General features: G+C 38.1%; 1 protein-coding gene across 6 annotated transcripts in view; it reads left to right on the top strand.

Annotated features, from left to right (window-relative positions):
• The window catches only part of CDH13 (cadherin 13), a gene marked incomplete at its 3' end in the record, with an annotated part of 461,247 nt that overhangs the window by 220,286 nt on the left and 214,122 nt on the right, over positions 1–26,839 (top strand). For all 6 annotated transcript variants that reach the window (XM_083870235.1, XM_083870236.1, XM_083870237.1 and 3 more), the window contains one exon: positions 2,299–2,451. In XM_083870235.1, coding sequence (XP_083726361.1) covers positions 2,299–2,451 — 153 coding nt within the window. The remainder of the gene's footprint in view (positions 1–2,298; positions 2,452–26,839) is intronic.

The following is a 26,839-nucleotide window of genomic DNA, read 5'->3' as shown; positions in this document are numbered from 1 at the left end:
GAAGTCTTCAAAAAGCTGAGTGAGCTCATGCAGGCACTCAGAAAAGCTCTGCTCGCTGGTAACTCTGCTCCTCCCACACATTGCATGGTGAAGAAAGGTTTGGGTTTGGGGTGGGGATGGGATATGGGATGTGGCAGCTCCGAGGAGCACAGACCTTTCACGCACCACATTGGGATGTCTCACCATCAAATTCCAGGTGAAGATCTTTGCCAGGTTTGAGGTTGAGAAGAATTTTTCCCACCAGCTGAGTTTTCAGAGACCACTATTACTACTACTAACACTACTATTACTACTACTACTACTACTACTACTATTATTATTATTACATTCTCGGTTTTCTATCTAGCGTGGAGAAAAATTTCCATATGAATATCTGTTTCTTGAGGATTTTTTTTTTACAATTCCCTTTCAGAGCCCAGTATTGGTTTTTCTTTCTTATTGTGTATTGTTACAACTGGGGCATTGTGTTTATGCTGCATTTTAAATTTGTCATAAACAGTTAGGTAATGCTTGTTGGCTCTGGTGAAAATGGCTGTAGCATAAACATCTCTGAGTTAGACTTTTGTGCTGGCCTGGGGCTTATTTCAAGCCTTTCAAACCACTGCTCTTATATGGGAAGGTGCACTTGCCTCATAATAAGTCTCAGACCTCAGGGCAGAAAAGGATCAATCCACCTTTTCCCTACAAAAGTGAGAAATGGCCATGACGTTGCAATAGCTCAAGCATAGCTTTGTGTTAAGAAAGACTTGTATTTTTAGGCTTGATGTAAAAATACCAGAAATTGGTCAAAAAATGACCTGAGCAGCAGGTGACTTTTCAGTAGGAGGCATTAAGATAGTTTCATCACCAAACCAGAAAGTGACTTTGCCCTTTTGTCACCTGCAGTGTTGTCTCTGTGCTTTGGCATGACTCACTCAAAAATACACAGGAAGGAAACTGTGTTTCTCAGTGTTTCTGACTGTTGGAAGGAGGGAGGAAAACAGAGGTGAAACAGGTCTTTACTTTGAAATGTCTCCCTTCCCCAAAGGGTTTGGAAAGCAAAACTTTATCTCTGAAAATGCTGATTTCCTATTTCATAACTCGTGGTGATTTTTTCCCAATTAAAATAAAGGAATAATGATTATGGAGTTAAGTCAAAATCTCACTGCCCAGTAATCTGCAAAACCAGCGTTGCTCAACCCACAGCAATAGGGCAGCAAACATTTATTTCCTCAGGGACATTATTAAACACCCTGCATATTTATTATCTCAAAATTGGAGGAGGTCCAGATTTCTAAGGCCACTTTCTCCCTTCCTCTTCCTGAGCTGTAATTCAGACCAGAATATAAATTTTTGACTTAATGTTTCTGCGGAAATCAGCGATACGAAACTGCTAGAAACAAAAGAACGCTGAACAGCAGAGGGAAGAAATGGCTTGGCAGGATTGCCAGCCTTAAAGGGCAAGATTAATTTATAATCCCTCAGATTCTGGTGTGCAAATACAAATTTGCAAAGCGTGTAGTTTATAGCTGACATTGTGTGGCTCTGCAGGTTGGTAAATGTTACTGTTGCCAATGTGAGGCTGCCATGAAATCGGAATTTTAGGGATTTTGTTCTCATGGGAAGATAAGGTAATAGTAACAAGGAGTCACCATACACTCATGGGTGTGTGTACGCACATAAATAGAAATTTGGAAAGTGGAATCTAATTCCAGCTGTGTGACTCAGGAGTGTTCTGGGCAGGATATTCTGATATTTCCATGCAGAGATTTTCCCCTTGATTTAAAATCCTGGGAAGGGAAGAGTTTGAAAAAGAATTGGGGGGAAAAAAACCAACCTGAAAGAAGTGTGTGATGACTTCACAATGACTAATAAAGTATTGTGTGATGGCTCTCTGGTATGGTAAGAGTTGTTTGAAATGAGAGTGCTTCTTGGCAATCAATAGAATATTCTTTTTTTTGTAAGGTTGTAGCTGTTCTATCAATTTAACTAAAAAGAAGAAATAGCATTAAATGAAATGTCCTATTTCAGGCATGGGGTGAATTCAGTGGTGGAATAACAGAAACATAAAGTGGTGAAATTGAAGACACTAAAGATAAGATAGGAACTGGCCAGGAACATGAGTAGCTTTTCCAGGGTTTAGCACAAAAAATTGCACAGTGTCTTGTGAATGATTGAAATCATATTTTACAGTTACATTTTTATTGGCAGGGGAACACAGCTCAGCATTCGTTAAAAGGCTGAAACGACTTTTGTGGTTTTAGGATGAGTTTAAAAAGATTTTACAACGTGGCCCATCACTTGTTTCCTGCCATGCAGGTCATCAGGAGCGAAGGGACAGAGGGAGCAAAGTTCCGTCTCTCTGGGAAGGGAGTAGATCAAGACCCAAAAGGAATTTTTAGAATCAATGAGATGAGCGGGGACGTCTCTGTGACCCGAACCCTTGATCGAGAGGAGATTGCCAATTACGAGGTGAGTACTCAGAGCCATAATATCTCTGCCTCCGTGTTGATAGCCTGCATTTTCTCAATGTGTATTTGCTCCTGAAAGATCTGCAGTTAAATTGAAGACTCAATTGCAGCCGCTGTCCTATGAAATTTCAAGGAGAACCGTTGGAAATGGTAAATGTGTTTGTTTTTTCGTGCAATTGAAACTTGTCTGCTTTCTGCGTGGAATTTCTGTCATTTATCTTCAGTGGAAAGGCTGTCTGCACACTGTGTATGCATTTGATTTCTGAATACAAAATTTTGTTTGGACAAAGGAGGATCTTTTGGGGAAGTTGTCGCTATGGTACTACAGAATTCTACATTTTTACTGTCAAATGGTCAATGAAAAGTACTATTGAACTCCATTTTTAGTAATGGGTGTCTTTAATAGAGATAAAGAGGATTCCGATGATATGAAAATGTTACATATGAAATATACATCACCTACAAAGGTCTCAGTAAAGATTGTTTTCCTTGTCAATAAAAATGTTTCTCTCCATTGAATACCCTACAAATGATCTCTGAAACCTGCAAAACAACTGCCCCACATTGTCCCAAAATGGATAAAACAGAGGACCTGTCAATTCAAGCTTTCCATCCAGCTCGTGACATGTGTGCTCACATAACTTGTCCCTGGCCATGCTGATCCCAGAGGAGCAGCAGAATTCCAAGTGCTCACTGGTTGGTCAATGTTGCCCTTTGTCTCCCACCACAGGGATTATCTCCCAGCCTCTGGCAGAGGGAGCACACAGTGTCCTGTCCCCTGTGGGACACAGGCTCTGGGGACAGTCCTGGCTGCCACCCCTGACCCCTCAGTTTCATCTCCCGCAGTGTAATAATCAACACTTGTACTTCCAGTGCTGTTTCCTGCCTCCTCTGGGAGAGTTTCCCAGCTTGGTGATGGGTTCTACTGCTCAAACAGCCCTGCTAAAATTTACCATATGCTGGTTTTCAACACTTGAACATCTCCTTCCTAGCTGGGTCTGCAGTGAAATGTATGTTAAGCACTCGCACAGGATTTATGGGAGGTGCTGACGTCCTTCTTGCAAGAAAAACATTGCAGTTTCTCTTTTTAACGCTGTTCCTTGTCTTCATTTGCCAGCTGTTTCTTATTTTATCAGTGGCTTGCCACCTTAACGCGTCGAGCGTAAACCTTGAATATTTTTTTTCTGCTGGAAAATCATAGTAGATTTTCAACTTACTGCAGCAAACCACAAATGGCTCTGGTATCTGATTTGGCAAAAAAAACATGGTTAAATTAAGACAAACCCATTTCCCCAGAGGAGGCTTTTTGAAGTTGTGCACAAGAAATGTCGTGCAGCAGGTGATCCAGAGCAATGTGAATGCACAGCCTGACAGGCTGGGGGAATTCCTGGGCTGTTGTCCAGCACTCTGCTCAGCAGCTCATCCCCATCCTGCAGCAAAAAATGGGGCTTGGGATGTTCTGAAGGACCAGCCTCAACTTGATCACTCTGTCTCAAACACAGCCCATTATTTTCCAATAAAAATGCATTGTGGTGTCAGGAAGACAACAGGATTTTCTCCCTGATTTCTTTGGTTCGCTAAAAGGTGAATAACCTGAGATATCATTGAATTTCTCTCAAAAAATTGTTTTTTGGTTTTGTTTGAGCCTTCCCCTGCTCAGCACTGTGGTTCTGAAAGGAAAAACTCAAAGCAGAACACAAAGAAGTAGAGAAGAGCTCATTGTGAAAAAATGCAAGTTCTTTGCAACCACCAGAATATTAAGTGTTTAATCAGAGGTGAGGGAAGCATGAGAAGAAAAAATATATTTGAGTCCTTCAATTACACATTGATGCGCTCCCTGAGCACTGATTTATCTCCTGCACTTGGTGCATATGTGCTCAAGGGGTAAGAATAGAAAAATGTCAATAGGGCACAAAACAGAGTGTTGGTGATCACAGTATTTCATAGAACTTTGCAGGGTTTACCACCTCAGAATGTTTGAAATTAAGAATATGAAGAAAATTTAATATTTTTTTAATTTTTTTTTATTTTCACTGAACATTTGAAAATCTGAGTTTTGCTGCCCTCGTTCTCCTGGAGGAATACTGAAAAACTTGTAAGAGTTCTTCTCTGGATTCATAACAAGGGAACATTATTAAATTAGAGAGTATTAAACTCTACACAGACAACTTTGTTCGTTGTTTGTGTAAATCCCTTCCTTCTACAGTTTGTTTTTAAGTATTTTATTTCTTGCAAAAGTCAGAAAATATTTTAAAATAGAGTGAAAACATCTGTCGAGGTTGAGAGTCTGCCAGTCTTTTCAGCGGAGCCCATTTGTGTGTTTTCAGATGAGTTTAAAATTTGGTTTTTAGCAGAGGAACTCAAACTGGCAAGAGGAATGTAAGGCAGCTCCAATGACCCCACCCTCACCTTCTGAAATAATTTTATTAATCCACTTGGTTCATGAGTTTATTTCTTATGAAACTTTGTGGTTTGTTTTCCTGAAGTCCAAGGAATATCAGTCAGCTTCAGTTTTAACTAAAAGCTGCTTGTGAAGAAGAGCAGGAAGATTCAGGGACGATGATCAAACCTCAGCAAGGACAGACTGTGTTAGAAAATTGTGCAGCAGCTCTTTTTCCCCCTGAAGAAGTTTGTTAAGGAGCATCCTGATAGGAATCCTGCAGGTCAGAGCACACAGGTGGATGTACATGGAATGGTTTTACTTTGGGGCTGGCTGGAGCTTGTTGACAAAACTGTTAAATGATGCTCTGAAGAGGGGCTTTAGCAGGCTCTGGGAATGTGGAATTGCTTCTGGGCTGCTGAGATAAGAGGTAGCCCAGAGCCCCTATTTAGTGGGAGCAAAAGGTGTTGTGTTGTACTAATACGCTCTCCAGCATATTTGGCTTTCTCTCCAGATTTGAATAAATCAGACTTAAGTCAGAAACTTCAGACAATGGCAAATAGTTTATTTATTTGCTATTGGGAAGTGTAGATGTGGGAAAAAACAGGTGAAGGGGATTGGTGGGGAGATTTAAGATGGGTTTTCTAGCCCAAATCAGTGAGGTGGACGCCATCCAAAACCTGCCCATAATTTATGCAATTCAGAGTCCCCTTCAGACCCATAGTCTTTTCTGATTCCAGCAGACCAGAAATATTAGTGAATTCATTTCTTTCCTTGAGAAAAAAAAAAAAAAAAAAAAAAAAAAAAAAAAAAAAAAAAAAGAGAAATCAAGTGCTTCTGTAAAAAGATGTGATAACAGAGCAAAAGGATTCCAGTGAAGCTGGAAGGCTACTTGTGCTCAGTGTTGATAAAACCCCAAAGAATTGGGAAACAAAGGGTCAAATAGAGGGCCAGTGAAAACAGAAGTCTGGAAACCAGTGATTATGGGGTAATCTGTTATTTAAAACCCCTGGGCTCATTTTCAAAACCTCACATTTACCTGGATAATGTATTTGTAGGCAGAATGCAAGGAAAAGCAGGAAGACTTTGCCAAGATGACAAAAAGTTTCTAAGTTACAAGAATTCTGTTGTGTTCTTTACTCCAAGTTAGGTGGGACCAGAAGAATTGGCAAAATATTTCATTATTTTTTTACTGTTCATGCAAGAGATTTGGGGTTAGGCACTCCTTGGGTACAGGACAAAGGCTGCAGTTGCAGAAGCTCATTGCCCATGGAATCCCTGCAGCAGTGAAATCCACTCCTGCAGCCCCTAAAGCATCAGTGGCAAAGTGCAATTGGAGTTTTCCAACTGGGACTGGAGCTTTTAAAGGGTGTTGCCATCACTGAAAGGCAACAAATGCGTGTGGAAGAGAAATAATCACAAAGTGATCCTCTGCAAGCCTGAAATGAAGCAGCTCGATAAATCTGTGTGCAAATTAGAGCCGCGACCAAATTTACCTAGGCAATTTGAACTGCTAATGAAGAGTTAGTTTTAATTATTTTTTAAGTGAAGAGATTTATTTGCTTTAAAAAAAAAAACCAACAACAAAAAAAAACTTAACAAGCAGAGGTGTGAAATCAGCCCTCAGCTTTTATTTATAATGGCAGATCACACTTCTGTGAAAGGATGCCTTTCAACTGGCAGTGACAGACTGAGATATTTAGAAAACTTATGTTAACGGCACTGAAAAGCAAACTGGGAGTGTGCAGTTCCGTGAAGAATTGTTTCTATATGTTGGCTAACAAGTAGGCTGAGAGGAAGGTAGAGATTTCAGACCCACCAACAGCTCTCTGCTGTGAGCTGCCTCACTTCAGGTAGATGTGACTGAGCCAAATACAGGGTGAGCCTGCAGCCCCAATGGGCTCAATTTCCCTGTTTAATAAGGAGCAAACAATGGAAATGCCACACAATGATGAGGAAAACCAGCCCGGCCAGGTGCTGAGGAGCATTTTGTGGGGAAGATTTGTAAGTGCTTTAATGCAATTTTGCAGATAAGGGAAGTGTTACTACAGCAAACCCCTGGAAGTGAATGGCTGTAATTTATTGTGTGCAGGAGAAGGAATTTGTCGTCTGTGTAAATCCATTTTAGTGCAGCCACATCCTTTTTAGAATGATTTATCATCCCCTGGTGCTGAATCTCTGCTGATGCTGGCTGGAGATCTATGGACAGCACACAGAAACACGCTGCTCCCTCAAAAGGAAAATCAGAGAAAACTCAAAAGACTTTGCTTCTGACTTCAAAAATGGTCTAAAATGTATTTTAATCCTGGTTATCTGCACTGGCAGGTTTGTCTGGAGTGTAAACGATCTGCTCTGTTTTGAGCTGAAACCAGTTGATGGGGAATGTCAGAGCCCAGTCATCTCCTACCAATATCTCAAAAAAAGAAGGCACTCAGTCTTTCATGGCAAGAAGTTTGGTCTTGTATAGATGTAAATTGCAGCAAAATGTCCTGGATTTAATTAAAGAACCATTAATACACAGATTTTTTTTAATGGTGATTTCAAATTGCATCTGTTACATCAAAAAATTATAGAGTAATGGCAGAGTGCAAAGTTCCAGGGAGGAATCCTGACTATTTAGCAAGGGGAAATGAAAGAAAATTTTACTGTAAAATAAAAAAAAAAACTAAACCAGAGTTCTTGTGCAATTATAAAATATAATTATTAATGAGATAGAGAATTATTTATATACATGAGGTGCAGTCAGATCAACTGAAATACAGCTGAAAATTCTGACAGGGAAGAAGATCTCTCTGTAGCTTGTGTTGCATGTAACGTGTAGGAAGTGCAGGAAATAGATTTTTTTTCTTTATATTGTTGAGTTTACATATACATTCATTTATATTAATCATATTAATATGATTTTTATCAATTATTAATTAATAAAACCATATCAATACAGATATATTCATTAATGTGCTCACATGTTGGGGCTCCAGGTAAATTCTAAAAGACTCTTCAAAACAAAAATACCTGGAGGGGGAAACAAACCCAGCAGAATGAAGCAAAGGCCTGGATCCTTCAATGAGATCCATATGGGCAAACCCTGAATTCATGGGAAACTTTCTGGTATTGATTTTTTACCAGGGTCAAAGCCAAGGTGATCACCATAACTGTGGGCATAAATCAAATATTTGAGCATATAAATCTTGAATGGAGTCACATTCGTTAAAATTATGATTTAAAGAATTGATTGCACAGCTGGGATGGAAATGGGATTTCCAGCTCCTGGAAACATTTCTCTCGCAAAGTTGGGGATAAAGAGAAAACCTGACAAGAAGTGAAGCTAAAATTCATTTCATTGTTATGTATTTCTTCTCAGGGGGAAAATATTTTATATGAACTCTCTAATTTACCATATCTTGTTCGTTTTTACTGGCAATATTCTACTCAATAAATACTGTATGCAAATCAATACCTCCTAATGTTATGAGCCATCAGCAAGGAGCTGTGATTCCTTTCAGAAGGCAGGAACATCCTCATTTTATTTCTGGGAAAAGCCTGCAAAAGTCAACACTTGGTTTTGTTGGAGGGCATTTGCTTTATTCTGAGCCCTGACTGCTCTCATGGCTTTGCCTTTCCTGCTGTCAACAGCATTGGAGTGTCATTTGTAACAGGAATAGAGAGAAATTCTGTAAAAAAAAAGGAGAAATCAGCAAAACTTTGTTTATGACCTATAACTGTCAAGGCACTGGGCTTGGATTCTCATCCTAAAAATAACACGCTCTCCAAACACCAGGAAAAATGAGCATTTTCTTATTGAGGAGTGGGAGAATGGAAATGCAGAGCAGTAGGAATTATGGGAAAATGTGAGTTTATTGAGACAGTGACAAACGACACAAAATTTGTTTGCATGGTGGTTGAGTTTTGTAGGTTTTTGGTCTGTTGTTTTGTTGGTTTGGGATTTTTTCTTTAAATTGTTTTCTAATTGAACATTCCCGGAAAGAATAATGATGTGTTCAGTAAAACACAAGGAGACTAATAACATTTTTTGTCATATTATGTTAATTGTCTATGAAAGCACTTCTGTTATTAGATATTAATTGCATTTTAAGGCATTTAAAAGTCATCATGATGCTCCTTTGCTGTTTTTGTTATTACATATTAATTGCATTTTAAGGCATTTAAAAGTCATCACGATGCTTCTTTGCTGTTTAGCATGATTGGTTTATTTGTTTCTTTTCCCCGTTTGCATTGTAATAACCCTCAAAATAACCTTGCTGAGGCCTCACAGTTCTGGGTGCAACAACATTATCCAGGAAAACACTTTAGCCTTTCCTCAGAACTTTTCCTGCAGGAAAGGATGGAATCTTAGGAGTTCAGGGGAAAGATGGGAACATCTCTTTTTTCTTGTTGGTGCAAGTCAAACGACTTGGGCAGTAAATTTTTATCTGTTTATAAACCTTTCTTGAATCAGCCTGACACGCAACCAACCACAAGTTAAACAGAAACTAAAATTCTTGTCTCTATGAATGGCAAGGAGAAGCTTTTTTCATCTCTTATCAGGTGTAAATTTTTGTCGGTTTGCTTTTCTGGAAAACCACATGAGTTCTGAGTTTCCTGATCCTTTTCTAGAGAGTGCAGAAGTGTTGCAGTGGGAATTTTGACACAGAGCACCTGCCCTGTGGCTCAAGACAAAGTCCTGAAAGTCTGGCCTTACTTGCTAATTTAATAATAAGTTTTTTTGTCATCCATCAGTAACCTAACAGAATATAATACAGACATTTTTGAAGTTTGGCTGCTCAAACCTCCACAACTCTTGTTCCTCACAACACAGAGAGAATTCTGTCTTATTTAGATATTTATTCAAAATTCAGAATCTTAATGTTTTACTTGGTGCAAATGGTTTCTGTGGCTGTGTCCTGAACCTGGAAATGTGGCTCCATGACTCTGTAGCTTCTGTTTCTAAACAAGACAGGTTTGGGCTGTAATAAGTTCCTTTTTTTTTTTTTTTTTTTTTTTTAAAGGACTGACCCAATGAATTTATTATATTTTTATCAATAACTCCCGATCTGCAGCAAGAGGAGCTGTTGCCTCCTTTCTGATCTCTTGTTCCTTATGGACCTGAAGAAAACCCAATTACCTGTCCTATCCTTTCCTGACATCTTCTTTTCATTTTCCACCTTCTTGCTCTTTTCCCCTGGCACTTTGAGGTTCATCCCACAACATTTTACTCCGCCTGTCTTTCTTGATTTATGTCATTCACTTCCACTTTCCCCACAGTCTCTGCATTTCCTTGCTCAGACTCTGACCTGTTTGCTGCTCTTTATAAATCACATTGCAAGGGGAACACGGAACCATCATCTGAGCATACATTTGTTTGCTTATTGTGTAGAACCTTTCTTTCCACTGTCTCTGCAAAATCTGGGCTGCTTTATCCATTCTGATCAGCTGTGTCCATAAATAAATGCCTTTAGGAGCCTCTGTTCTGGAAACCTTTGACTTTGCATTGCTTACTCTGTCATTTCTGCAATTTTTGTGCAATAGCCCAGGCTGGAAATATCTGATGCTAAGAAAATTTCAGTGGAAATTTGAACTTTGTTCCCATGTTAATGCCTTTCAGCCTGTGTACCTCCTTCATCAACTCTCAGACATTAATTGAAGGAGTGTATGATTATCTGGAAATTGCTAGCATTCAGTTTATACAAGTAATTCTAATACCTGGTTCTGTCAGCCCTGGAGTTGTGATCTGCTCAAAAGTGAGCATAGGACACCTGATATAATAATTAGTTCTGTGGCTTCAGAACTGTGAGCTGAATGCTTGATCTCTGTACAGTCATTGTAGGATAATGGGTCATGATTTTAAAGCTATATCTGAATGTGTTTGGGGCAAAAGCACTAAACACATTTTTAATTTTAATGCAGAGGTAAAATTTAAGTAATATGATATTTTTGCAAAATTTGTGTAAAGAGTTTGTATAAAATTAAGAAATAGGGCTGCTTCAAACATTCAGTTTCTGGACTCAGTGATTTACCGTAACATCATTAGAGGGAATTAAGCTACATGTGATAACATTTAAATATCTTTGCCCAGTTGAATGTGCAGTTGACTTCAGAATCCAGTCTTTTGCTATCTGTTCTTTTTTGCATCAAGCTTTAGGAGTCCTTATATAATGCAGCAGTTTCACAGGATCCCAAACACTGCCTGTTCATTGTTACATATTTTTTAATGTATCCTTAAGACATTTTGAGGAAAAATGACACTATGGACCATGGGATCTCCATAATTGAAACTATAGAAAAAAAAAAATTAAAAAAGACAGACGATTGGAGTCTAGGATCCAACTGGCCTGGTGACCTTCAAAGTTTTTGACTGATATATTTGAAGTCCACTGCAGGGAGTCATCTGTATCCCAGCCCACGTGGGTGGGTGATAGCCACATTTTACATTTTGATCTGTGGAAATGCAATTAGAGCCCTTTGTGGGTTGTCTCTCCCAGAGTTTATCAGCTGTCTCTCTGTTCCCTGGCAGTGAACTGCAGCTCAGTGCCTTGGGGGCAGCCACAGCACCACTGGGCCCTGCAGCTGCAGCTGAGCTCAGAAATTCTGCAGCAGCAGAAAGAAAACCCATTTCCCTGTGGCACCACAGGTGAACAGGTGTTTGCAAGAAATAAAATGATTTCTTAATGTAGTTCTGACTGATACATTTACCAAGCAGGCAATAAGAGATTAACTTATACACTTGTCCATTAAAAAAAAAAAAAAAATTACAGCTGCACATCACTCTGCTGCACATCACTCTGCTGCACATCACTCTGCTGCACATGTCTATGTTCAGGCTGCTTTTTTGCTATTATTTGACTAAATGCATCCAAATATGGTCAAAATATATGTCCCTGCACACACACAAATGTATGATTTCATAAACCCTCAGTGTAACCTTTTAACCTGGTTTCTGGAGGGGAATTTTTGATCCACAACACCTGAACTCCGGAATTCTTTTTGGCAGTTGGGTGTTTAATTCTTTAAAATGAAAATAGGACAGGACTCTATAGGTGGAAGCTCAGAAAAAGCACTAACTGTGATGAAACTCATAAAAATGTAAGTTTACAACACTGCTCACTGCAAGCAGAGCAGTGAGAATTCCCTTTTTTTTTTTTTTTTTTTCCCTTTATTGGTTGTTTTTGATGGAAACATTAATGGAAACAGGTGATTCTTCTCTGTGTTAACATTTTCCTTTCTTTAGATCTATTTCACTGGACTAGAGCAAATGAGAGAAAGGGGTTGAGGGAACTAAAGTTATAAATATTTCCAGAACACTACATGAAGAGACTTCTAATATTATGGAAATTTTACTTTGGCATGGTTTTACTCCCATGTAAATGATAAAAACTCTTGCTGTGTTTATCCTGGTTTACTCAGGTCATAACTAATTATTTCTTAATTAGACAAATTCCCTAAAATGAAGCTACATTTCTGTAAGTGCCTTGGTTTATTTTTGCTCTTCCAGTAGCTCATTAACAGGAGATGTGACTTCAGTTTAGGAATTTTCAAGAGAGAATTTGCTGATGTGATTTCATGTAAAACACCATATGTTTAGACTCGTGTGATGGATCTTTTTGTTTTGAGGGGTTTTGCACTTTTTTTCTGTAGAGAATAGAACAATCCCTGTGTGCAGGTGTGAGCCTGGGAGGTTGCAAGGACAGTCCCTGCAATCCTGACCCTCGGATGTTATCCCATAAAAACTTTTTTTTTTTCCTCTGATTTTTGTAATCTTCAAAACATTTAATCTAAATTAGTTTGTCTACCAGAGCTGGGAAATGCTCTGCTTCAAACTCTTCTCAAGTCCAACACTCAAATATAAAACAACATCCAACAGTCCAGCTGGGACTGAAGGCTTCTGAGTGGGAAAGAGGGGGAGATATTGTAGAAGGTGATGTGGAGCCACAAAACCTCCCTCTGAAATGATTCTGTGCATGGAAATCCTGGAGAAATACAAATTATTTCCTCCAGTTTGGTCATTAACAAGTGTGATGTGCTGCACCCTGCTCTGCAGCTGCATTTGCAGTCTAAATTTGCAAAGCAGAGACAGTTCATATTTTCAGAATTCTTCACAAACTCTGCTCCTGACATTATTCTTAATATTTATTTTACACACTGGCAATTCAGATCTCTGAATGTAAGGAATTGAAAATACCTATTATCTATTTAAAGCTCTGTTATTATATTTATTTCTTAAATGTATTATGTATCCATAAAACACAGGTGATCTGTGTTCCTATACAGAGGAGAGATTTTATTAGTGGATGGAAACAAATAAAGCAATGTACTACAGTTACATTTCTGTTAGATTCAGAAGATTTAATAGAGTAATAATATAAAATAACAGGATTATGATTTACTATTTAGAAATTACTAAGAGGGAGGAAAATCATGACAGTTTTAAAGTACCAATTTTTCTTCTTGTCTAAAACAACCTGTAAAAAACTTCCATTTTTTTTCCTTGCTGCTAAGGAAACACTGGAGAGGACAAAAAAGAGGTAAAGAAATTGTTCTAAAAATAACATATATTGCCCAAATGCTATGAAACTTTATTCTATTTTATATTTTCCCCTTTAAAGAGGAAATTTGCTGTGGCAGAATGACTTACTCTCTTTCCCAGTTCTCATGGACTTCTAGTTTCTCTGTGAGCAGTGTGATATTCTCTCCCCCAGGGAGGGTCTGATTTTCCTTAGGGATTCTCAGGTGTGAAGGCTTTATCCCCAGAAACTGGAGCTTTTCCCTCACAAAATGTCACAGTTTTTTGTCCAGCCAAAAATCTAAAGCTTCCAAAAGAAACTTGGAGAAAAAAAAAACCCAGAGATTTTGGTACTTGATGGGTCTAAAGTGATCCAAGGTTGGTATTTTGGGATGCTCACACTGTGCTGAGTGTGCAGTGACAGTGACCTGCAGGAGTGACCTGTGGATGTGCTGTCACAAACCCAGTCTGGGATTGTTTTAACCTTAGAGGACCCGATTCTCCAGTTGTGTCACTCCCTTGTCCCCAAGCCTGGCAGGACACAGATGTGGCACTGCCCAACTGGGAGATTTTAACTCATTTATGCCCTTTAACATCTCCACATGGAAGACTCCGACTCATTTGTGCCCTTTAGCTTCTCCACAGTGCCTCAGTTTGAAAAGGCACCCTGCATTCTGCCAGCTTCCAAATTGCAGAATTAACAATCATTATTAATTTCCAGCTGCAGAGTCACCCAGTGATATTCACCTCCAGCTCCCCTTCAGCCCCTTTGCAATTGATCTGTGCAATGTCTTTATTAGGGATTGGCTTTAAAGGAATGCAGGTGTTTGGGGATGTGCATTTAATTTCATTTCTTCCCTGGGAGCTTTGATCAATGCTGTGCTCACTTCCTCTGCCATGTGCTTTGAACTTGCATCCACAAGTATAAATAATTTCCCATGTCAATTCCTGCCTCACCTACCCAGGCTGATGCATGGAAGGAAAGTTGTCTCCTAAATTCTTGTCAGTGGGATTAGTGAATTGATTAGTTGAATTCTGAATTTAAATTACAATTAAAGGCAAAATTGTATCTCTTAGGCTTCAAGTCATTTGCTCAAAGTGTAGCAGTCAGATTATACAGGCTTTTGACCAGGTTTGTACTATGAATAAAACCTGATTTCAATAACCTTTTCTCTATTTTTTCTGTTTGTAAATCAATATCTTAGATTATTAGCAATTACTAAACAAAAAAGGTGTAAGATTTTTTTTTTACAATTTTTCAGCTTAAAGAGGAAATTCCATTGATTTTTGAAAATACTGAAGATGTGATTCAGGGAACATAATTACCTACTAATGCCATCAGTAGCACATAATGATTTTTTTTCCAATAACTTCAGCTCAAAGTACTTAAAATGACAATATGGGCACTGTATATAAAATTGCAGTTAGTATTTACAGGTTATTGATATATATTTTACTATAACAGACTCAGGACCTGCTTCAGGCATGAACCTTTGCATTTGAATCTGAGTCAGGAGCTTCCCTGATGACAGGGAAAATAAATTCCTTCCTTCCTTCCTTCCTTCCTTCCTTCCTTCCTTCCTTCCTTCCTTCCTTCCTTCCTTCCTTCCTTCCTTCCTTCCTTCCTTCCTTCCTTCCTTCCTTCCTTCCTTCCTTCCTTCCTTCCTTCCTTCCATCTTCTTGCTGAGAATGATCTTTCTGAACATATTTTGATAACTTATTCTATGTCCACCATCCAACTGTGAGATTGTCCCAAGTTATTGGAAATGGCCACAGAACACGAATTTTAAACCTCAGCAGACCTTCCAAAATGCCTCTATTTTCCTTCCCTCACCTTATGGCTATGCAGAGCACATTCTGATCCTCACAAAAGTAGTTTTAGTGATTTAAAACTTCTGCTCCTCACACGGCACCAGCGGTGAGTGGAACTGCAGCTGAGCTGAAGGATCCTTTGCTCCTGCTGATATTATCATCTTGGTTAAGTGAGAAGCAAATGTGCTGCTTGGAGCTACTTGGGCTTAATTTTTGCTATTCAGCACCATAAATTACAGTATTTTATGGTCACTGTAAAAGGTGTGATTTGAACCAATTATGCATTCTGCTCTAAATCCCCAAACTTTGGAGAAGCATGTAATTATGGAAAGTAATTTCCACCGGGTCAATTCGCTTTTATCTGTTCACAGAGAACACCGGGACATGTGTATGAAGTTTATAAGCATCATTTTAAACTAGACTTATTAAAGCTGCTTATTAATGAGAATGTTTCCCTTTTCAGAGCTCCAAACTCGCCATGTGGGAGTAGCGCAGAGAATTTACCAGCTTCTGCAAAGCTCTTTTCTTTATTCTGAACAGGGATGAAATGGAGGTGTCAGGACAGAAGCAGGGGTTTGATAGAATTTGGAGATGAAATGTATAATTTTCGAAAATACCCACAAGCAACCAACTCAGCATTTATGTAATTCTGCTGCCCACTGGTTTCAGTGTTAGGTGCCTTAGGATCTCTTGGGACAAGATTTAACTCTTTAAAAGATGTGCTAGATTGTCACCCAACTTCATGTATTTTTATAGGACTTTGTGTAATTTTTTCCTACAGATTTTTAGGGTTAAATATGCAGGGAACTAAATGCTCATTTTCCCTTGTGAAGTCAGTGTTTGGATTTTACTTGTCTGTTGAGTCAGATTTGGTTGTAACTTTTTCTAACAGTTAGGGAACCCAGAGGATTTAAATCACTATTTTCCTAAAGGTGTTTGGGTTATGTTCCTTTCCTTATTTTGTCACCCTCAATCTCACAGATTTGCTGAGGTGACAATGAGACCTCATTGGTGTCTTAATATCTGTCTTTGGAGCTGCTTAATTACATCAGCACCCAAAATTAAACTAAGGCTGGTTGTTGTCTAACTGCTTCCCGTTGACACTGTGATGGGTTAGGCCAAACCTTAATAATTTCAGGGTTGTTCATGAGCCACTATTGAACCTCTAACATATAAAATGACAGAAAAAATAGATTATTCAAACAGAACTCTGCTAAAAAGCAACGGTTTATTCCATTAAACACAGTGCTGGCTAATAGATGTGATTTCTTTTTCTACGTGTGAGATGCCATTTTTAACTAATAATTTTCGTTGTTGACAAGCAATTGAAGAGAAAACCGAACGTAGCATTTGTAATTTTAGAAAAAAACAACAGGATGCACATTTTTTTTTCAGAGCTTTTCTATATAGGAATGATTACAGACTGCACAGTGCAAGTAAAGGATTTGGCTGTTGCATTTGGAGTGTGTGTAGCTGTGACAAGCACAGTTGCTCAGGAAGCAAAGATCTGGTGTTATGTCTGAGACACACACAACACACGAGGTGCCAGGTCCAATTAACAGCCTGGTGGTGGTAAATCCATTATCCTTGGAAAGAGAGGCCACCACCAGGAGACATTAATCCAAAGTGACACCAACTGGGGGTGTTTATATACAGCTAATTGCAATGTCAGACATCCTGCTCTAATTGAGTTTAATTGTGGCAAAATTGGAGTTAATTAAAAGTTAATGGTATAGAGCACATCGTGTTATTATAAACTATGGGTGCATGTTTCATATCCTTATTATTGTTGTTTAAATGGTGCTTTTAGTTACTGTGCCTTGTGCTGGCAGTTTGGAAATGGGCTGGAATTGTTTTGACATCACTGAAAGTTATCGTTCTGAGGAGGCCTCAAGAATTGTGTTTGATTTATAAGGCTTGACAAAGTTTAGGTTGGTTTGTTATATCACAATATAAATGTCACATGTGATGCTACTTCCCACCTTGCTGAGGAAAGCTGGAGAGTGCTGGTAAAACAGGAAAAGTAAATTTTAGCTCAGTTTACAAAAATGAAGGTATTTTTGGCATTGTCCATCATAGTTTGGGTAAGGAAACCTCAATTTCCTCATATTTTGTGAATCCACCTTTTTCTAGTTGTGTCCAATCTCTGTGAGCATCTCTGGTGAATCCCCTGTCTGTGGGATTTTTCCTGGTTTCTCTTTGCTTTCTTCCTTCCCTGCACCATTTCTTTGCTCCTGTTATACATTATATTACATAAATTCCAATTATTTATTCACTGGTAGCTCCATCTCTATCCCAACCTCTCTCTTGATGAAGTTTTATATCAAAATCTTCCTGCTTGACGTGTCCTCCTGGATGTCTTGCTGCCAGTTCAGAATTAGTCATTGCATCTCCCCAGTTTTTTGTCCATTTAAGCAGCCCAACCATCCTCATGTCCATCAGCCCAACACCAGGTTGATTTTCTTGGTTTCTTCTCATAGTTTCCTTCACGTGTTTATTTGGAACTGTCCAAATATAAAAAAAATATAATGATGATGAAATGCTTCTTTCCAAGAACTGTGCCTCCATGTACAACCCTGGTTCATGCAAGACAGGTAAAAGGTGTTATAAACTTATTGATGAACAAAAAATGCTGAGCTTGAAAAGTGATGGGGAAAGTGATGCAGCAAAATTTCTGATTTTCTCCTGTGGGCCAGCAGTTTCCCCAGCCCTTTCCTCTGTAAAGGCTGGAAGGGGCAGAATGTTTCAGTAACAACAGAATCACTTTATTCCAAAAAGAGGAAATTTGGCTCTGGAACTACCTAACAGAGTTTTTTCTTCTAAAATATTCCTTATTAATTTTTTTTTGCTACAGTAAATTTCTATCCTTGTGGAAAATAATTAGCACTTTACCAGGAATTGTAAAGTTTTCAGAATATGTTTTCAGAAAACATCAGTGAGATACAGTCCTGTTTCATTGGATATTATCATGCAGGAGGGCAATAATCTAAAGTAATCTAAAATAAGCAGCAGGACAAAAAAAAAAAAACAACAAACCCAAAAAAAAACCAAACCAAACCAAAACAAAACAAAACAAAAACAGAAAAAAAAAAAACAACCACACAAAAAAAACCCCGCACAAAAACAAACAACAAAACCCAACCAACCAACCAAAAAAACCCCAACCCAAATATATATGATAATTTTCCTAAAGATTAAAAGTCTTTTTGTTGCTTAACATTAAAAACTGACCCAAAGAAGTGAGTAAAGAGTCAGGTGAAAACATTGTCATAGTTCAAAATTCACAGTGAGCTCCTTCCTGAGGATTCCAACTGGACAAGAGTGGGTGGGGAGTGGATTTGTATTCAAACCTTTTTGTTTAATTTATCACAGCTAGCAGGTCTGGGTTTCTTTATTTGAAGAAAGATGTTTTACTAGGTCACAGGTGCATCTAATAAAAGGAATTCCTGTCAGTGGCAGTAAAGTTAATGCTGCAGATATCTCGCATCAGGAGCATGGAACACACCAGAAAGGCCTGAAATGAATCTTGGGAGAGACCTAAGGAAAATGAAAGTGATGATTTCTGGAATCTGGTGGTGCTTTAAAATCTGCAGATTTGAACTGATTCTGAGGTGGATTGTACTGCACAACCTCATCCAGTTTTTCAGGGAAAAAAAATAATTATTAATGTTTTTTGTTTAGGGGGTAAATACCTAAGATATTAAAGGCACAAAGGGCTGATCTAGTTTTGTCCTAAGGCAATATGGTGTATGTTCTTTCCCTACTCCAAAATTTAGTTCAACTTTGACTTAAATACTAAGTAATTACAGAAAAATATGCCTTTAACAAGCCATTTTCAGGAAAATATCAAGGAGCCTGAATAGGAAGAAAGGCACTCAGAGCTTTTGAGTGCTGCTGGAAATAGAATCTCTCTTGTTAGAGAAAGGAAAATGCTTGATACTTTAATGTTCATTACAACATTGGAGAATATTAACACGACTCTGTGCATTGTGAATGGAAGTAGCTGTCAAAAAGATGGAGTAATGGACCACCAAAAAATATAACACTGTGAACTAGGCCATTGTGCTTTTATTGATGAAGAAGTGGGAATACTTGATAATCTTTGCAGTGGAATTCTACTGTATTAACAGCTACTTATTTTTCTCACTTTCTTCTCCTCTCACCCTCAAAACCACTTGAAACTTGTATTTTTCATGGTTATGGAAAAAAAATCTATAATAATTTTTGTCAGAAAAAAAATTTTATGAGTGTAATTCTCTTTTGCAGTGAGATAGAGATGAACATGCTCCTCATTTCCGTATTTTTATTCAGAATATTCATTTATTGCATTTTCCTGGCTTTACTTTCTGCCCAAGTGTGATTGTTACCAGAATAGTTTCTTGCGAGGAGGAGAAACAAGAATGAAAGCAGATGGGATGTGAAATATACTTAGCTGCTACGGGCTCAGAAATAAAAAAAAAACAACTTTAAAAAGTTTCATAAATTAAATCCCCCAGCTCTTTGATGTTCAGATTAAACCAGGTGGTTTACAACAAGCTCACAGTAATATCCAAGCTGCCAATAAATCCTGTATGGGAAGATCTCCAGTGAACTTCAAGGGAATGAGGCAATTTCTTGGCTCCCATCTGATGGAGCAGGGTGCTGCAAGAGGAGCTTGCTGAGAAGTTCCCATGTTTTGCCATCTGCTTCCGCCAGGCACTAAAAGTTTCCGTTTTGCCACATTTTGGGGCTCTCTGAAGGAAGCCCTGAGGCTTTTCAGCTCTGCTGGTTCTACCTTCCTCTTTCAGAGAAGGTGATACCAAAAAAAAAAAAAAAAAAAAAAAAAAAAAAAAAGAATGACATGCTGTCTTGGTTTGAATAGACAGATATCTGCCAAGGAAGATTGGAGTCTCCCTTGGAATGTAAGCACCCCCCTCCCTTTCCAAATTATTATAAATTTGCAATTAAAAGGCTGTCAGGCAAAGATTTTGGGAATAGGTATAGCAGATCTTTAGCAGGGATATTAAAAATACAAATGTTGTAGTACAAAAGAATAAGCAAGCAAACAAACAAGAAATCCTAGAAAACCCTGACAGAGTCAGAAATACAACCTGACTCCCTGTTAGTCAGGGCATTGGAAACAGTCCAAAGTCAGCCCTCCTGGAGTGGCAGGTGTGTCCTGTTGGAAGCAGAGATGGTTCTGTGGAGCCAGGGGTCCAGAGATGGGTCCAGTCTTCCTTTAGGAATCCCATGGCAACACTGGTTGACTGGTGATACTTGTGGCTCCTTTTTATCTGGGTGAAAATGGTTTGGCTCCTCTTCCCTGGATGGAGCATCTCATAATAGGATGATGAAATGTGTCATGTCATTGGTGAGCCTTGATGGCCCATTAACAGAAGATATTGCCATGGGGGTAGTGGAAGAGTGAGCAGAGATAAGAAACAATGCCCCACCCGTTTTTTAACAGCTGGCTTGTTATCAGAGAAGGCAGTTACCTCGTCCGTCTTGGAGTTATAACAGATAAAGAAAAACCTCCCTAACTGAGCTTTTGGCCATCTGGTTGTTTTGGTCAAGTACTCTTTAAGTATCCAACACTTAGTCTCCTTGGTAACTCATGGGGAAAAAATTCTTTAAAGTAACAAAGGAGCAAACCTAACCCCCCACCCAACACATGTTTAAGTTGGTGTTGGAGTCCAGGGCACGGGGAAAACCCCTCAAATTGCCCTGGGGGGGGGTCTGAGATCCTGCTGGGACCCCAGGAAAGCATTGCCTTTGACCTCAGCCCATGGGAAAAACTGCCAACACTTATGGATGAAATGAGAACAACATAAATTTAAATTAGATCGTCGTTTAGGTGAAAATTTGTAGTTTTGGGTTTTTAGAATGGAAGTAGATAGAGGCAAGATGGAGAATTTTGGGCAGTGTCCTAAGTTCTTCTTCTTCTTCTACTCCATCTTCTGCTGTGACGGTGGTACAAAGACATTGGTAGAATGTGGGTGACATAGAAAATTACGTGTCTAGAAATGGTAGTAATTATTGGAACAAAATTGTAAATATGGTACGTTTCAAGAGCTAATTGGATTAGAAACTTTTAGGAGACCTTGGAGGCCAAGTCTCGTGCTCCTGGCATTGGTGTCTTTCAGTGTGCTCAGCCTGGTGTTAGCACTGGTGCACTGACCTTCAGATAAAAAAATTAATAAACACCTTTCAAGACAGAGCTGCAAGTTCCACTCATCTTTTAACCCTGTCACAGGACATTGAAAAGGAAAAAAATACCTAATTAGGGGGACCTTGGGCTCAAAATATATATCAGAACATTGAATCTGATTTGGTTTTGTTTCTCTGTTTTAGTAATTTGTTGTGGTGTGGTTTTTTTTGGTTTTTTTTTTTTTTTTTTTTTTTTTTTTTTTTTTTTTTTTTTTAATTGGGTGGAGAGGCAATGAGTTCTCTAATGGATCATTTATATCTCAGATTGTGAGAGAGACTAATGGTGTCACTGACACAGAGTGGCTCCTGCTGTGCCAGCCAACCAGCAGTATCCCGTGGCTTGGGAAATTGGCCTTTTGCTCTTATTTGTTGGTTTTTGCAATTCTCATTTAGTTGTAGCCACAGCTACAGCAAACCTCTCCTTGCAATCTTGCATATTATTATTACTGACTCAGAAGAAATGTACAGCAGCATGAAAACAAAATTGGCTTTTGGAAATGGATTTGGATTGCTTTATTTTTTGGTCCAAGTCCTTTATAAGATATTAGTAATACAAATATTAATCCCTGAACTGAACTTGCCTTTTTTTTTTTTTTTTTTTTTTTTTTTTCCTGTCTGTGTTTCTCAAAGGAAAAACAATTAAGAAGAGATGAAAGAATTTTCTGGAGTATACATTATGCTGGTTTTGCATAGCCATGCCAAACCTGGCATTGGTGCTCTTCTGAACTCTGCTCTCTTCGACTTCTGTGTGTTCAAATTTATTAAAAAAACCCCAAAAACCCAAAAAAACCCTCTCAGGGTGTTGTGAGGTAGGAATAGGCAGTAAATTACCTGAACAGCCTTTTCTCTTTTTGCTTAAATATTTTAAAAAAATTAAAAAGAAAAGCCAATCCTCTATCCAACACCCTCTACCCTGCCCAACAGCCCCTCTCCCTCAAAAACGCCTCAAAGCAACTAAAGAAAACCCCAAACAAACAAAGAACTCTGTCTTTTTTGAGGACCCAGTTTTTCACCCTTGGGGAACTGAATTTCAATGTCATTTATAGATGGAAGTGCATTTCCCTCTTCAGAGGAGGAGGTAATTTCTGCAGTTGTTTTCTGAGTGTCCTGACCTTCAATTTAATCTGAATTAACACCATAATATCATTAATAGAAGATGTCCAGGGAAATTCACCTGGGACTTTTATCCCACAGGCAGAGCTCATCTGCACCAGGCAATTGATGTCAGCGTGGCAGGATCGTCTGCAGAATATCAGATATTCTTAAAATAAAATATATTCTTTGGCCAGAGAAGATGCATTGGTGCTTTCTTAATGACAAGTTTAAATAAAAACCCAGATTTTTTAAAATGCACTATCTGAAAAATGATTCTGGAAATTCATAAGGTTGTTTAAATTAAGTTCAGTCCATTTGATATATTGCAGACAAGGATCAAAAGTCCTTGAAGATCCAGTTCAGCTCCTTCTTACAAATTTAAAAAAAAAAAATCCTTCTTTACTGTGTCCCAAAGCAATCTAAGTAATATTTTTTTTTTTTTTTTTTTTTTTTTTTTTTTTTTGTTTGTTTGTTTTTTTTTGTTATCTTTAACACAATTGAAATTCTGTTTTGGCTTTAAATTGTCAAAAAAAAAAGTTTTGAAATTCCCAAATCTTCTAAAGAAGAGAGCCTGTCCCTCTATCCCATTTTGCTTTTTTATCACCTACAACAGCAAATGCACATTTTACCTTTGGGGTGGAATTCTGCAGCAGCAAATCTCAAACCAAGGCATCCCATTTTTGTTTTGCCTGCAGCCTGTGAGGCAGTTGGAGACCAACATCCCAACATTTCCCCACTGCTGAAATCCCAAGTTATAACTTTGCAGCTTGTAAGAACACAGACTTTGACAGTAATCAGCTTATTCTTCCAGCTTGGGGATTTTTATTTTGTTGTTTGTTGTGCTCTTGTTTGGAAGTCCTGGTGAGCTCCCTTCCTGTCTTAATCTATAATTTATTTTTTCTCTTTTCATTTTGAGAATAAACCATACTGTGATGTGAAATCACTTATTTTGTGCTTGTGCTAGGATCCATCTCAGCCAGGCTGAGCCTTTGGACCAAAGCTGATGGTTCTAAGCTCATTAAGTAACCTCATTAATATGGTGGAAGCTGCACACTGGGAGGGAAATTCCTTCACTGGAAGGGAATTTGGTTCAAATGTAAATAAAGAGTGACAAAAGAAACTTCCACATGTTTTTGGAAGGTTGGTTGTACCTTAGGAGAAGTGAGGTTTAGTGGATTAAGTCACTGACATAAAAACCCTGTGTATTCTGACAAATATTGGTAGAGATAAGAAGCTGAGAAAGTAATTTATTCTTACAACAACATTTTCAAATTTTGTCCAATGGAAAATTATAAAAGCTGCATTTACAGGATCTAGACTCGATTCTTTTGTTAGGACTCTCTTTATGTCCTAATATTGTCTTTGTATTTTTGAGCAGAAAAACAATGTGGGAATTTCCTGGGCTTCTGCTTTTTCACTTTTTGTAAACTTATCAACTAAGTTGAAAGCATTTGAAGTTTGACACTTTGAGTGATTTTTGCTTCATTTTTTTTTGGAACAGTTCCTATTTTTATTTTGTTGCTGATCACTTCTACATACTTCCATTAAAAATACATACATATATATATAGTTGTATAAGCATATACATATTTTAAAATGGAAATTAAATAAGAAATAGCAATTTTATTTTTTTTGGTCTCGTATCACATCAGCAAGGATAACAAGGATTTTGATATACACCATAAGTTTAAATGAAACTCCTGCATGCGACAGGGTTAATGTTAAGGATTTCTAAAGTAAGTGTTAGTTATGTTCATGACTGCTTCTATTTCACTTCTTATCTCTATTCTGCCGTAGATGATCACAAATGTAAGAAAGAATCAGAACCAAAGTTTCATGAGAAAACTCTCAGAAATAACTCTGCATCAAAATTTTGTTTATTTCTCTTAAAATTTGCTTGTGTCAGCCCATTCTTGCTCAATTTTCTGCTACTATCATAATTCCTCAGACCATTAATTTGTTCAAACTCCCGTTATTTGGGGATCACAGAAGATGTTGTATCCTACACTGGGTGTTTCTGATTTAAACAACTAAAGGTGTGCAACTCTTCTATAAACCTTATTGGGATCTCCAGTGGCATCCTCTGAATTACCAAATCATCTCTGGCTCATGAGGGCAGCAATTCTGCCCTAATTAATTAGAGATAACGAGCTGAATAACCTTCCATTGGAAAAAGTTTTTTTAAGTGCTGTTGCCTCAGGAGCAACCATGATATGGTAAATTGTGGTTGTTGAACTCCTAAATTTTCTAATAGAAGGGACAAGGCATTTAATGATCTCTAAGAGCATGAATACCCTTGTAAAGATTTTTAGAGGGATTGAATGGAACTGAAGAGGTGGAAGTCTTAATTCTCAGTTGTTTTTTGGTAATTTAGTGCATTGTTAAAAAGACATTCATTTTATGTGTCTTTTTAAGATTAATTGTATCTCCCTAATTTTTGTTGTTTATGACTAGAGCTAATGGGCTGGCAAAGAATAATCTTATCAAAGCAGGAAATGCAAAATAACCTTAAAATCTTAGGTCAGGAGAAGCACTTTCCTGTTATGGATTTTTGTATTAAATTATTTACCAATATATACTTAGGAGGAGAAAAAAAAATCACCTTTTAACAAACTTTGCTTTAAGTTCTTTTCCTCTAATGGTCATCTGGGGTTATTTTGTTTCTTTTCTTTACTGATAAAGGGTAAAAGCTGGAGGGGAGATGAAGGTGTGAAGCTTTAAATTCTTTGTCTTTAGGAGCAACATCATGTTTCTGTTGAAATAATTTTTTCCAGTGAAGAAAATACGATGAGGATGTTTCTGGTCACACACGAAGACACAGAAATGAGATGCAAACACATGTTTATGTCACGGACAAATATCAACTCCATGTTTAGTCAGATAACAAGGACCCCAAGTTTCAGGTTCTAGCTCAATGGGAATAAATATCTTTTCCCATAAAGGCTGAATTTCATTTGCACAATGCTGTTTTGAGTTGTTTCAGCACAATGCCAGCAGCTAAAAGGGCGTTTCACAGTTTAAAACGCTTTAACCAGGGCAACACGCTGCTGTTGTGGAACACTGAAAGAAACAATACATCCCTCAGCCTGTTTTCCCTGGCTGTCAATCTAGCAACATATTTATTTCACAAAGAAAAGCAGCACCTTTTCATAATATATATTTCAAATCTAACTGAGTGCTGTTTCTTAGCAACGAGAGCTGAGGAGCTGGTGATCCTGAGATGAGCCACGACACGTATGGGCTGGTGAACCACAGTGCTGCCATTAGCAGGGAGCTCACAGAGGAAACAAAGGCTTTCTGATGGCTAATTTCTTCAATAATTCTTCTTTCTTTCACTTGGGAGAGTGAAGGACCACTTGTCCCACCCCTGAAAAATACTGGCAGAAAAAAAAAACCCACCAAAAAACCCCAACTTTTCCGTCTTGTTGAATACAGTAAATCAACTCCAAGTGCACACAAAACCATGTGGGATAAATGTGACCTGACTATAAAATAGATGTGTTTTATGAATAGAACCTTGAGAAGTAATTACTCACAGCTTGTTTTAGAGAGAGTTACTTTCTTTCACTCTGAAAGGAAAATGTGCTTATGTGTCATGTTGGAACAATAGCTTTGAGTGCTGCTGATAGGAAAGAAATGTAAAAGAAGTTGAGCACTTTCTGACAGGGGGGTTTTCATAAACTCTTGGTTTTGCTCTGTGGCTAATTAGGGAAAAGAAGTGTTGGGGAGGAAAAAAGCACTGAAAAAGATAAACTAGCCCAGTCTTGTTGCTCTCTCCATGCAGAAATTTCCATCCTGGAGCTGGATTTCACTATTTTTCTTCTTTTCTGCTTTTTCTGCCGTGTTCCTTACTGTTTGAATCATCACTGGTGTGTTCATTTCGTACCAATATATACCAAACCTATGTAAAGGGCGTCAGGAAATTCAATATAAGTCATGTAAAGTGTCCTTCCACAGGGTTTTTTAAACAAGGATACATGAAATTATGTGAAATGTCTTGTTTAGATCAATTGACTTTTGCATGTCCAAAATGCCACGGGACAGGTGACAACAATCTCAGGTTTGTACCAGAGATTCCTGCCTGGCTCCTGTTACTGCTTCTTCCTGTGGCAGGACAAGTAAAACACATCCCTAGGCATATTTATCTGTTTTAATGGAGCTTAGATTAGCAAATAGCTTAGAAAAAGGAATACAAAAGGAATAGGGGAGAGTTTTCTTGGCTTTTCTGATCTTTGGATCAGAGTTCAAATATATGACTTTTAGGTAAGAAATGAATCCATGTTAATATTGAGAGACATGAATGTGGTTCGAGTTCCATTTTCTCTATTCATGTCAAAATCTTTAAAATACAGAAAAACAATTTTTGACCATAAAGCTGGAAGAAGCTACCACAATCAGGAAGTGATTAGTTCCTTTACT

This window comes from Zosterops lateralis (assembly GCF_965231275.1).
Source record: "Zosterops lateralis genome assembly, chromosome: 12".
Classification (NCBI taxonomy): domain Eukaryota; kingdom Metazoa; phylum Chordata; class Aves; order Passeriformes; family Zosteropidae; genus Zosterops; species Zosterops lateralis.
The sequence above is the reverse complement of the archived record's forward strand: the minus strand, read 5'-3'. Positions and strand labels throughout refer to the sequence as shown.